Here is a 13,090-nt window from a genome sequence, read left to right as displayed (position 1 = left end):
TCATGAAGCATAGCAGCATCTGTGCAAATCTTTTAAATGGAATAATATAATTTTGAGTCACATTTTAAAACTTTTGATTCTTTGTTCCAAAAGAAACACTTCACACATGTTCACAGACCCTCAGAAAACGTAACATTAGCTATTATTTTAGTTATTTTTTCCCTGTTTTTGTGGTGTCTGGCTTTGCTAAGTATTGCATTGCATCAAAAATCAGCTCGATATATGGTGCAAGTTTAGCTATTACAAGTGAGCCTTCAAAACATGTTGGTGTTTGGATTCAGTTTATGGAAGATGCATATATGGAAAAAAGCAGAAACACAAGGTTTAGTTAGTAATTTAAATTAACCTGAAATATACTATGCATTTTATCGGCATGGCCTAATTTAGAAAACTAAAGATCCCAGAAAGAAAACAAACCTGTTAAACTGGTACTGATACCTAATTTATTTATTTATTATTTTTTTTACTTTACAAAAACCAAAGGAAAACCAGACGCGAGCAGCTCATCAAGTAAACAATGATGCATTTATGAGTGGTGGGCTTCTGGGGCACAGGTCCAGACAGTCAGGGTGGGAGACATGTTTAGAGGGAGATGTGATGGGTTGGATAGGATCTAAACAAAGGCACAGATCCAGGACAGAGACAGGAACAAAGGAGTTCAGTCCCCAGAGCCATAACTCCAAGAAGACAAATGTTTTCTTTTTTCTCTATTTTTGGTATCAGACTAGTCTGTCGGCAGCATATCTTTCCACCAAACTTTAAATTGCTGTATTTTCCAGACTATAAGTGGCTTCGGAGTATAAGACGCATCTGTCATAAAATGCATCATGAAGATTTAAAAGATTTATAAATAAATAACAAGGAAAAGTAAAAGAACATTTATAGGGCTGTCAACAGATTAAATTTTTAATCTGATTAATCACAGCTTACAAATTAATTAATCATAATTAATCATGATTAATCACCATTTACGACTGTGCCTGAAATCGGCCGTTTTTACTATATTTTATTAACAGAAAGAACAAACCAGTGCTCACTTAGATTTTTTTTTCTTTTTTTTTAAATAGATTATCACTTTAGTTGTAATAATCGGTTCATTACATAAAATCAAATCATAAAATTACAAAAAAATTAAAAAAATACCCTGATTTCTATCTCTGAACCTGTTCATAATTTCTCTCACAACCTTGCTTCCTTTTGCTGTTTTACTCTCACTAGATACAGAATCTGAACCTGATCTATCTCCATAGATGTGTGTCTTATAGCTAGTTCATTTTATAACTGTTTCACTAGCAAACCTCTTAATACTGAAAAGTTATATAAAATAAAGGCAAACCATATATAACTGACATATGGCTGTTATCAACATTTGTCATTTTTCAGCTTCACATAGTGACATGAAACTGAGAAGTTTAGCTTACTATTGCTAGCGCATCTAAAAACAATACTTTTGTGTAAATATGTGCCAGTGTGAACCATGAACCGCTACTTTCCTCCTTCTCAGCTGCAAGAGAGACGGTACTAGAAACAGGTGATCACTGACAGCCGTCATGATTCACAACCGGTGAAGGACGGGTCGAGGAGAAAGCTGCCATGCTGTGCTCAGACAATCAGAGCAGTGATGTTTGTGCTAACTAACATAACGGATGCTGCACATGGGCTAAAAATTTAAGTGCAATTAATTTAATAAATGAACACAATTAATTTAATAAATTTCTTACCGCTGTTAACATGTTAGTTTTGACAGTCTTAATATAGATATATACAAAACCATTTTTTTATGTTTTCAGGGCAGCCTCCATGCATCAGAAACGTCTTCTTGGCTTTATTCCAGCCATAGAGGAGCATTATTTTTCTTCGTTTCAGACACACATAGAACTTTCTGCTCAATGGTTGAAACTTTCGTAGATCATCTAAAGTGCATAGTAGTGATGGTGATCTTCTTTCTGATGAAAATGTGGTAAATAATGGTGTTTTCATGGATCATCATCAGTTTCATGGGGTGAATTGAGGTTAGACTTTACAGAACTGCAAAATAAACCCTCAGAGAGTTGAAGCAACAGAAAGTTTTTCTCAGTGCACACAGTCTCCAGACTCGGTGAAATATCCTCTCCTGGTTGTTAGAGGCTGGTGTAATTATTGACGATCATTGTTTCTTTTGGAAACTAATTTCCTTCTCCGGACATTTCTTAAGCGCACTGTAGCTAATCAATAAAGGTTAATTGAAACTTGAAGTTGCTGCTTTGCAGCTTCTGAGCATGCAGCTGCACCTCCCTTCCTACTTTAAAATATTTCTCAACGGCAGCAGGGATCTCATGGAGGTGTTACACATCAGTGTGTGGTAGCTTGTGATTGGGGCGGCACTTCCTAAATGTCACTTTGTGTTTAAAGGACCTCTTGTGATGAAAGCCGAGGAGCTGGCTGCCGGCCATCCCGAGGCTGTAACTAACTCCCGGTGTCACAGGCTCAATGTGTGAGTTGAAGAGAGATGGCCCATAACAGCCCTCCATGCCGCGCTCAGGAGTCTCGTTTAGACACGCTCACGCTGGTTTCCAGAGATTCACCTCCTGAAATCAATTGGAGGTGAAGAGCAGGAGGTGTGCTTCTCTTCCTTCACCTCATTTATACCGGGCCATGGCATGTTTTTTTTATTTATTTACACCACATGTTTCTGGGACAAACAGCTGGAAGAAAGCTCTTCACAGTGGGAATAAACTTTACCCACCACATGAGCTTGTCTACCTGCCATTAAAGACAAGTACAACATGAGTGTAGACAAAATCAGCAAATCTGGAGGCAAAGCAGAGCATTTTATTTAAAATACCATTGGTGGGGAAAAATTAAGCTTGAGCTGCTTTTCTGAAGTAAAAAGCTTCTTCCATCTCTTGATGGAGGGCTCCTTGAATACAAATAACGTGAGATTTTTTCCCCTTTTTTTATCCTCTTGGCTGTTCTTTCTTTGACTTCTCAAAAGCAACAAATAGCACATCAATTCCTGTCTGATTAGTACTGGAAAACTGCCACAATCAAGACTTGTAGTTTGTTTAGACGTGTAAAAAGGACATTAATCAGTAGCAGAGGTGGTTGGATAGAGGACCGGCAGGATAAATAGATCGTTTCAGGGTTTGGCCGTCAAACCAACTCATTATTTCACCACAAATAAGCTCGGCCTTGTTGACCTGCACACAACTTCAGCAGGAATAAAATGAAGTGGAATTTCATAAACCCAAAGATCATTGGAACGTTTGACTTCGTTTATATCATGGTTGCAAAATCCTGCAGTCATGTGGGAAATTCCTGTAAAGGAAAAACCACTTTATTTATTTAAAAGGGCTCATTTTCTCATGAAAGTGATTATTGGAACATTTTAATATGAAGACCAGCTTTTGACAAGCAGCTTATTTAAGAAGCGGAAATTACATCTTTTTAAGGAATTTTGTTTATAAAGCATAAAATTAATGACTTGTCTTCAGTTTTACATGAATAACTCTCTAACTCAGTTTTTTTAATGGAAGTTTATTAAAAAGTTTACTGAGTTTCTGGATCACGTTCACATTTGTCTTCTTCTTTGCGTGATAGAGCTTGGTCATGGAGCATGAGCTTCCAGTATCTTTGGCCTTGTCCCAGGCACACAGAGATTCCCCCAGATTCTCTGAATGTTTTGATGATAATATATGCTGAACCTGGTGGGATCTTCAGAGTCTTCACAATTGACATTTAAGAACCTTTTTTTTTTTTTTAAATGGTTGACAATTTTTAGATCCAGTTTGTCTCAGACTGGTGAACCTCTTTCCATCTGAGAGACTCTGCCTCTCTGAAATGCTCCTTTTATACCCAGTCGTGTTACTGGCCAGATGAAATGTCTCAGTTTCATCATCTCATATGTTTTTTTGTTCTACTGGTAATAAAAATATGGCTTGATGAGATTTGGAAATCATTGGTTCCTATTTTTTGTTTACATTTTACACAATGTCCCAGCCTCTTTTGAACAGTGATAATAAATCCAACTTTTGTCTGTAAAACTGTCTGTAACTTGATAAATATTCCCCGAGTGGATTTAGTAATTATGATTTCTCCATTATTTAGATGAATCTTTCAGTTGGAAAAAGTGTGGAAATAAATTCTGAATAATATGTCTCAATTTTAGGCCTTTTACAAATTAAATGTTAAAGCACTGAATTGATTTATGGGTTTGTCTTCTTTTCTACAGCTATTACACATTTTATACAGCTTGTGATTAAGTATTTATGACTTAAAAGTGTTGAGAAGTAACTTGTAATTACCAGTTGTGGCCACAGTAGGCACTGCTCAGCAACTGTCTAAAGCTTCAGTTTAAAACATCTTTAAGAATAAATACTGTTTTCAAAACCCCATACTACAAGCTAAGCATACTAAGTAGTTTGTAGTTGGTAGTGCATGCTATGTTCATCGCTAGCATGAGGTTTGCTGTAATTAGCAGATTATTTTGCAGCTTTGTACAGTAAATAATAGCCTAACTGAAAATATTTAAATACTAAAAATGTGCATCTTTACGCAACCTTAGTTACCACACAGAGAGGTGAAGCCTGGCTGAAGATGTAGAAGAGAAAGAGTGACTGGGGGTCGAATAGAAACCTGAATTGCCACTGTGCCACAAAGCATTATTGGATAGAGCATGCATGCTGGAGAAGTTTTATACCTGGGTACATCTGTGTACTTTTTGCATACTTTATACCAGGGATCACCAAACAAGACCTTATGAGCCAGTGTCCTGCAGGTTTTCATTACACCTGACTCAAGTAATGGGTCCTTAAGAGGCCGGGGGAGACCTTGACAATAAGCTGTTGGAGAACTATTTCATTTGAAGCAGGTGTGTTGCAGCAGGGTGAAAACCTGCAGGACCCTGGCTCAACAGGTCAGGAGTTGGTGATCCTGCTCTATATGAAGGATTATAAACTTTGGGGCTGTGGCCCATGGTTGGGCCTCAAGCGCCACACAGAGGGCCACAAAAAACGTTCATATTTGCAGCAAAGACTGCGGGACCGCATAAGTAATCAGTTAAAGACATGAAAGGTATTACTGTTATTGATAAAAGGTTAGTTGTAATAAACTTAATCTTTTTTAAATATTGACTGGTAAAGATTTTCTATGAGATTTATAAATAAGCTTTAAATTATGTTCATAATTTTTGTTTATTTCCTCCTTTCTCTCTTTTCTAGCGTTCACCATGATGATCATCTTGGCTCTAATCCGCATCGGTAAAGGCACTGGCGAAGGCCACCCCCCCATCGCCAGCTTCTCCGGGGTCCCCAACCTGTTCGGGGTGTGCGTGTACTCTTTCATGTGCCAGCACTCCCTGCCCTCGCTGGTGACGCCCATCTCTGACAAGAAACGCATGGGCACCCTGGTGTTTGCCGACTACATCCTGATCCTGGGCTTCTACTTGCTGCTGTCGTTCACCGCCATCTTCTGCTTCGACAGCTCGCTGCTGTACGACATGTACACCCTGAACTTCACTGACAACTGCAACGTGCTGGACATTCCCGTGCTGCGCTACTTCCTGGGCTTGTTCCCCGTTTTCACCATCAGCACCAACTTCCCCATTATCGCAGTGACGCTTCGCAACAACTGGAAGACGCTGTTCCACCGGGACGGAGGCACCTACCCATGGGTGGTGGACCGGGTCATATTCCCCCTTATAACCCTGGTGCCCCCAGTCGTGGTGGCTTTCTGTACCCACAACCTGGAGTCCCTGGTGGGCATTACAGGGTCTTACGCCGGCACAGGGATCCAGTACATCGTGCCGGCCTTCCTTGTATATTTCGCCAGGCGCCATCTTGAGCCTGTGATGGGCAGAGACGTCGTCAACAAGCACCAGTCGCCCTTCCGTCACGCCTTCTGGGTGTGGTTTGTTCTGGTGTGGGCGGCCTCCTGCCTCATGTTCGTCACGGCCAACATCATCCTGACTGACACCAAGACATGAGGACTCCTTTTATAAAAGCTCCCGTACACGAGGCCTTACTCCCAGCTGGTTGGACTGTGTGCCTTTTTAATCAAACTTTTACATGTAATTAAGAGTAATTTATCACATTTGTTGAAAGGGACCAAATGTTTTATGTTTTACTATGAAGGCTGTGGCAGTGCATGACCGTAATGAAAGGGAATTTATCAAAACCTTTGGGCAGCAAACAGCTGGAAGTTAAAACATTGCTGGAAAGTTGCAATGATTTATACCATAATTTAAACCCTGCTACCTCTAACATGCCTGACCTTGTTTTACGTGCGTAGTATCAGTGGATTACAGATTAGAACATTTATTTTCTCATTTCCAACGTTGAAAAGCTCATTCCCCAAACTACAGGATCTGCTGCATCTTAACAGAAAAATATTCTGAAACAACTATATAAAAGCAGAGCAGAGGCATGAAAAACAGCCTGTCACACACAGACTCGTGTTCTGTTGTGAAACTGCTTCACAGCTCGGTAATGAGATTGGAGGAGAAGCCGGCATCGGGAGAAAAATGAACGCAGAGGAAGATGATTCTTTCACAGCTGACGTGGATCCATCCCTCAGCGATGTCCTCGTGAACGGTGAAGCTGACACAGATCTGCACGGCGTGTCCATGTCTTCTTCTTCTTCTTTTTCAGCCTGACAGGACATATGTGATCTACAGGCCGCTAGTTTCCAACTTCACAGATGCATGGCAACCTCTCCGACCTCATTACCGCCCTTACATCTTTATCTGTAATCAATAACATCATCTCTTTGTGATTTTCATAACCGGTTCATTAAGTATCATGCAGATACTTGTGGAAGGCATCTCAGCTAAAGAACAAAACGTCTCCTTGTCTGGCTGCTGTATGCAGTAATCTGTCTGGTGTCTGGATTAATACACAGCAACACTTTATGGTGAGAAAATGCTGCTGATGAGATTTTTAGGATTTTTTCTGATCATTTATGAGCATTTGGAAGAAAGTTCACTTTAACTTGACTGGGCAGATGACTCAGAGAGACAGATATCTGTAAATGCTGACAGAGGAAATAAAATTTTTTATTTTTATTTAAATGTATTTCAATATTGAAATACTGAAACACAATATTTGAATGTTGATATTTTAATATATATTGATATTTAGATCCAAGTTAATAAGCCTCACGCTGTGATTCCCAGTTAGTCGTTACGGTTTTGTCATGAATTCAGTTTCCTATCAAACTTCACCTTCAACAATTGTTTAAATATGGTTTTAATTATAAATATTAACTATTACCATAAGGCACAAACATTGTGACTGTATTTTAGTGTCAGTTATCTTTCCTTCACACTCATTGGTTATTATTGTTTACATCTGTAATCAGGCTGCTTGGTTTTAAAAGTTAGATGAATAGGAGAAGGTTTCCAGAGTTGGTTTTGTGTAGAAACTATTCAGAGGCACAAAATATTTTAATGACAAGTTTAACATGGCAATAACAGCAAAGAAAAGCTGCTTCAGTTTGCAGCTGAAAGGCTCAGATTGATACAAACATCTGGGAGATGTTTGTGTTTATAGCTCTGTTGGCTTGTACTTCTCAGTAACTGAGTTAGCTGTGCAGGGAGTCTTGATCTGCTTCCAAAAGATGTCATTTTTAACATGTTAGGACTCACAGGCTCTCACATAAAGAAGACATGAGACATGTTAGGGATGCTTGGTCAGACAGCAGGTCGATTCACTTCCATCTTCTACCCAGAGATGATGTGGTGGTGTTTGACAGGCTGAAGTCATGCTAGTCAAGCTGTACATTTTAAATACGTCGAAACACAACTACTGCAGCGTTTTGAATCTTGTTTACTGCAACTACTTAAAGCTCTGTTTCTGACTGTTTTGGTCTTACGCTGACATTCATTATGTGATGTGCAGTTGTAGTTGCCCAGCAACGTCCTGAGGCTGAAAAACCAGCCTGGAGCATCATGATACAGTTGAGTTTTGCTTTACAACGCATCACACGCTAGCAACTGGATATCAACACACCAGCCGTTTAGAACGCTCACCGTGGCTGATTTGGCAAAGAAATCCTAGAGGACATTAACGAAGGAAGAGAGAAAAAGAAAGAGAAAAAGGGACAGAGGAAAAGAAAGACAGGAATCATAATGAGACTGACTTTTACTGGCTACGATGTTTTTAAACCAGACCACAATCTTTTCAAACCTTAACAGGTGATTTTGTTGCTGTGATTTAACCAAGAAGCATGAATATAATGATAAGACTGGGACACTTATTGTTTTTATGTTAATAGCTCATAAAGGTAAATAGACAAATCAATGACATCAGACTCGCCAGCCAGTAAAAGTCACTCTCATGTTGACTCTGTTATCTTTTGCTCTCCTTTCTCTTTTTCTGATAATTTCCTTTAACATTTTTTGCTGAATTAGCCACAGCTAGCATGTTGATAGCCAGTTGCTAGCATGTGACATGATGTAAAGCAAAAGTCAGCTGTACAATAATGCAGTTGTTTCAGCCTCCAGGAATGTACATAATAAATGTCAGTGTGACATCAAAACAAGTCAGAAACATACTTTTAAGGTCAGAAATTTGCATTTTACTATTATAAAAATAATTTGTTAGCATTATGTTTTTATGATCCAACTCTTGCTCCAGTTTTCTCACAGCAGCTGCCTCTGATTTCATTCTCATGGCAATTTCAGAGTTTGAATCATGTTTAGACTTCTTTTACCTTTCCTTTTCTTTAATGGCTTCATAATCTGTCTTCTCACTTCTTATAATGAAAATATCTCTGCCTATTAATGTTTAGCCCACCACTGATGACGAAGTCCTCTGTGTTTTTGTTAAAACGTGACCGTTTATGATCAGAAACCCAGTTCTTTCAGAGATGTCTGACTTCCTGCTGCTGTTATGTCACCCAATGTGAATAATATACAGACGTGGAGGTGGCACTCCGGTGTTTGCTCAATTAAAATGCGCGCTAGTTCAGTGGTTTGTGATTCAGTGTGAACGGCTGCGCGGCCTTTTCATCAACTGCTGTAATGCAGTCTAAATTGAAAGCTAATGTGCTGTGACTCCAGTGTTTTTAATGCGCTGCAGCTGGAAGTTTTCTGCCCCGACAATGCGGCTTGGCTGTGACTCGGAGGACAGGCTGCAGATGTGGAGGTGAATCTGATGGCGGTGACGATGAAAACAAGGGATAGGGAAATGCAGGGATAGTTTGTGATGGTACAGAAGATTGTCAGCTGGTTTTTTTGGGTGGAATTGGCCCAGCTGTCTTCCATCAGTGTGTGAGCTCTTGTTGTAAGCCATCTACCGCGTTTCCATGAATCATTTTCTTTAAAGACAAACATAAAAACCTTGAGTTAGTGATTATAATGTTACATATCTGAGTTGTGCCTTTTTTCTGGATCTTTGAATTTTACCCTTAACTCATCAATTCGGCTGATTCATTCATGTTTTAAGAAGCCGCTTCTCACATTTGGTGTGTGTGCTCTCTGTTTCATGTTTTTGACATCTTTGTGGCGCCAAAACCTCACTTTGTCATCTTTATTTTTCTTTTATTTTCCTATTTTTTTATTCTATGTTCTTTTTGTTGTGAGTTTTCCTTATTGTAATTTTCTTTGTTGCTTTTTTTTTTAATCTGTTTCAGGTGTTTGGCTGTGATTCCTTATTTTATATGGATGTTTACTGCTTTAATGGATGTTTTTTTTAATTAAAAGCTTTATGCCCATCAAACTCAATAATCTTCTGGGGAATTTTTTTGTTTAACCTCCTGCACTGGCCTCATTTGTGAGACACAACCACCTTAAAAAACTTAACTCATCAAAGTTTTGACAAAAGTTGCAGGTAAATGTTGATTCTTGACTTTACTTTTAAAGTAGCAGCACTTTGACAACAAAACCAAATCATAAAAACATTTTAAACATAAAGTTTAAAGATAAAACAACTTTTTTTCAAAATATAAAACAAGAAAAAAGGGTATTTATTTAAATTCTGATTTATTTTCATGGTACCAAAGTCATCTCAGATTGTTTTAATAGACAGTCCAGTACAAATATCCCTTTCAGTCTAGTTCAATGAATTATAGTGCAACTAAATCAAGTTAGTTATAGGATCCCATGTACCCATGTAAACAACGTAGGAGACGGGTTAACGTGTCCGTCCCTCTGCGTCCTCTGTGTCAAGCATAAATGAGCCTTTAGGCTGAGAATATATTAAATGTATATAATCTCGAATTTGTCTATTAAAGTGGCTCCATTGTGACATAATTGTTTGCATCCTTGCTTGTGTCTACCCTTTTTACCACCAGGGGTAACAACTCACCTGAATCACAAAGTGACTTAGCCCACAGATCACCAACTCCACACCTCTGGGCCACTGTCCTGCAGGTTTTAGATGTTTCCCTGCTTCAGGGAAACGGCACGTGGTTCAAATAAAATGGTTCTCGAACAGCTTGCTCTGCACAAGCCTGTTAAAGATCCATTAATTAGAGTCAAGTCTGAAGCAGGTAAACATGTAGTGTTTATCTTCTCCAACAAACCTGAATTTGACAGCATGCTGCTAAGGAAAGACATTTAATGTGCATCAGATGTGTTGGATCAGGAAACATCTAAAACTTGCAGGACTGCAGCCCTCCAGAGCTTGATCATTGCTCTAAAGTCTAAAAACAAGAGAAAACAGCATCTTATGAAACAATAATTAAAAGATTCTAAAAAAAAAAGTATGCATTGAGATTGTTCTTTTCTTTCTTTTTAGTTTAAAATGTTTTCAGTTTAGTTATTTTTGTTTTATTTATTAGCTTTTATTAAATAAAACTTTTATGGTTTTGTTGTTTGTTCATCAAGGCCACTGTACTCAGTCTTCTAATGAAACACATCAGTTTTATTGAGCAACAGCCACAAAAGAAGCAAACAGACATGTGACAGCATGAAAAAGGTTTAAATTAATAAAAGTGAAATTAAAGTAAATGAATATTTAGTATTTACCTGCTGGTTCAATGCAAGATGTATTAAAAAAAAGATAAAATAGAATTAAGCATTGGTGCCTGTACCTTCTGTTTTCTCTGTCTCTTGCTGTAATTCCTTTCAGACTTTATAATCATCAGGGTTTTTTTTGTCTTTGCTAAATGCTGCAAAATAAACATCTTTAACCTCCTGAAAATAAAACTCTGGCATTTTCCAAACAAATCCACCTGTTTTCCTGCAGCCGGTAGAGTCAGACTTTCTGCGACTGACTGCCTGAATCAGTGTGACTTTGTTGTTTCTTTAGTCGTTTTACATGCTGGTATTCAGCCATACTTTGACACAGTTTCACACACGTTTGGCTGCCGCTAGTTTTATCTGCTCTGCAGGTAATTGGCATCTTTTTCTTTTTTTTTTTTTTTACACTCCTGTTCACCTCAATCTTCCCCAAAGTACCTCGCTAGGTTTTTTTTATTTATACATGAGATTGCTGTTTTATTATCAAACCAAACCTCCCCCTCTGAATTTCAATTTCAACAGAGCTGCTGCAGCGTAATTTAATTTACCTTCTGCCCTTTTATGTATGAGGGGCGTGTTCACATGTTTAGGGCCGAAGCTTTAATTGCAAACTTGGCACGGCTTAATTTATTCATCGACTGTTTAATTGCTGTGTTTGTGTTGTTCTGTGTCCCGGAAGAAGGAATAAATATTTGATCACCTGAGGCGAAAATGCTGAATATATTTTCCATTTTGGAGCCATCGTCAACAGCCCTAAAAACTAATCAATTATCTGGAATCTGCTCCTATTAACAGTTAAATAAAACAGATTTTTATGCTCCTACGATGTGTTTCACAACTTTTTCTTAAGTCTCAAGTCAATTATTGTTTCTTTATATTTTGCCTTCAAGTAGCCAAACTCTTGAAATCTTTTAAGGTGGTCTTGATCAACATTTTCCAGTTTTCTGAAGGTCTTTCAGTGTTTTTCTTTGACATTTTTCTACTATTTTCTACAGTGAACTAATGCATGTTTACAGTATGCACATGTTTTAATGGAATAAATAATTTAAACGTGCAGAATTGTCCAACTTTCTAAAAACAGCAATAGAAGAAACAAGAATTTGTCATATAAACGAACACAGCTGTGTGTGCGTAGCTAATGCCGTTTTTTTTATTTCTGTTAATAATCTAAGCTCTTTATCAATCACAAGCAAATTTCTTTATATGACTTAGCAATCAGTTCTGCTTTGGTCCCATCATGTCTTCCACTAGCAGTGTGGAAGATGTGTGCGGGATTCCAATAGGCATGTTTACAGGAATAATTATTACTTCAAAAGGGATTTAAATCAGAACTTGTAACACAACTAGGATCAACAGGTCTGATGGAGGGATGGATCCACCTCAGAACTTGGACCTCAACGTTATTTAAGCAGTGTGGGATCATCTGGACAGAGAATGGAACAAAAAACATCCAAAGAAGAACTTTGGAAAGTCCTTCAAGGATCCTGGAACTATTCCTGGAGACTAGGTAAATAAATGGCAGAAAGCTTCTCTAAGAGGATTTAGACTGATAGAATAAAGATGTTCAGACCAAATCTTCACTTTTAGTTGTTTTTTGTCTCAGTATAGAAACAAGAAGTGTCTGAAAACTTCTTCACACTAATGTAAAGAAAGACAAACAGCTTCATCGAGTTTCACTCCAAAGGTTGTCCTTTTCAGGACTTGGTGACCATCTGCAGTCATGACTATCCTTTGTGGCCTACAGCTTTATTACCAGATTTATTTACTCTGGCCAGTTCAGGTGCTTCTCTGAGACCCTCTCACCCCCACAGGTGAGTCCGGGCGGTGGAGTGATTAAGACTCCATCAAGCTGCCTTATTAAGTGTCAGCAGCAGCAGACGGGACATTGTGTCCGCTGCAGGACCGACTCACACAAACAAAGTGTCCTGTTTCGGGACTGTCATTAACAGGTCACCCGTTGCCTCTGTATGCGGTCATGCCATCAGCCTCCATGGCCGAAAGCTCCGCTTCACCTTGCCTCACTAATGGGAGTCATCTCGGACAGCTGTAAACACAGTCCTGACAAGATAAGACATGACTGCATTACAGCAGAACCACGGCTTGTTTACAGACTGTTTATGTTATAATCACCGGATGAAAAGAGGCATTAAA

The 13,090-nt window shown here is 38.6% G+C and overlaps 1 protein-coding gene across 1 annotated transcript in view; it reads left to right on the top strand.

Annotated features, from left to right (window-relative positions):
- The window catches only part of tmem104 (transmembrane protein 104), a 70,973-nt gene extending 61,813 nt beyond the window's left edge, over window positions 1–9,160 (top strand). The window contains exon 10 of the mRNA XM_041969381.1: window positions 5,199–9,160. Within this exon, the coding sequence (XP_041825315.1) occupies window positions 5,199–5,962 (764 nt within the window). The 3' untranslated portion in view covers window positions 5,963–9,160. The remainder of the gene's footprint in view (window positions 1–5,198) is intronic.
- The last annotated feature ends 3,930 nt before the right edge of the window (window positions 9,161–13,090 follow it).

This window comes from Melanotaenia boesemani, chromosome 2 (assembly GCF_017639745.1).
Source record: "Melanotaenia boesemani isolate fMelBoe1 chromosome 2, fMelBoe1.pri, whole genome shotgun sequence".
Lineage (NCBI taxonomy): Eukaryota > Metazoa > Chordata > Actinopteri > Atheriniformes > Melanotaeniidae > Melanotaenia > Melanotaenia boesemani.
Note: the sequence above shows the minus strand (reverse complement) of the source record. Positions and strands in the feature narration are given on the sequence as shown.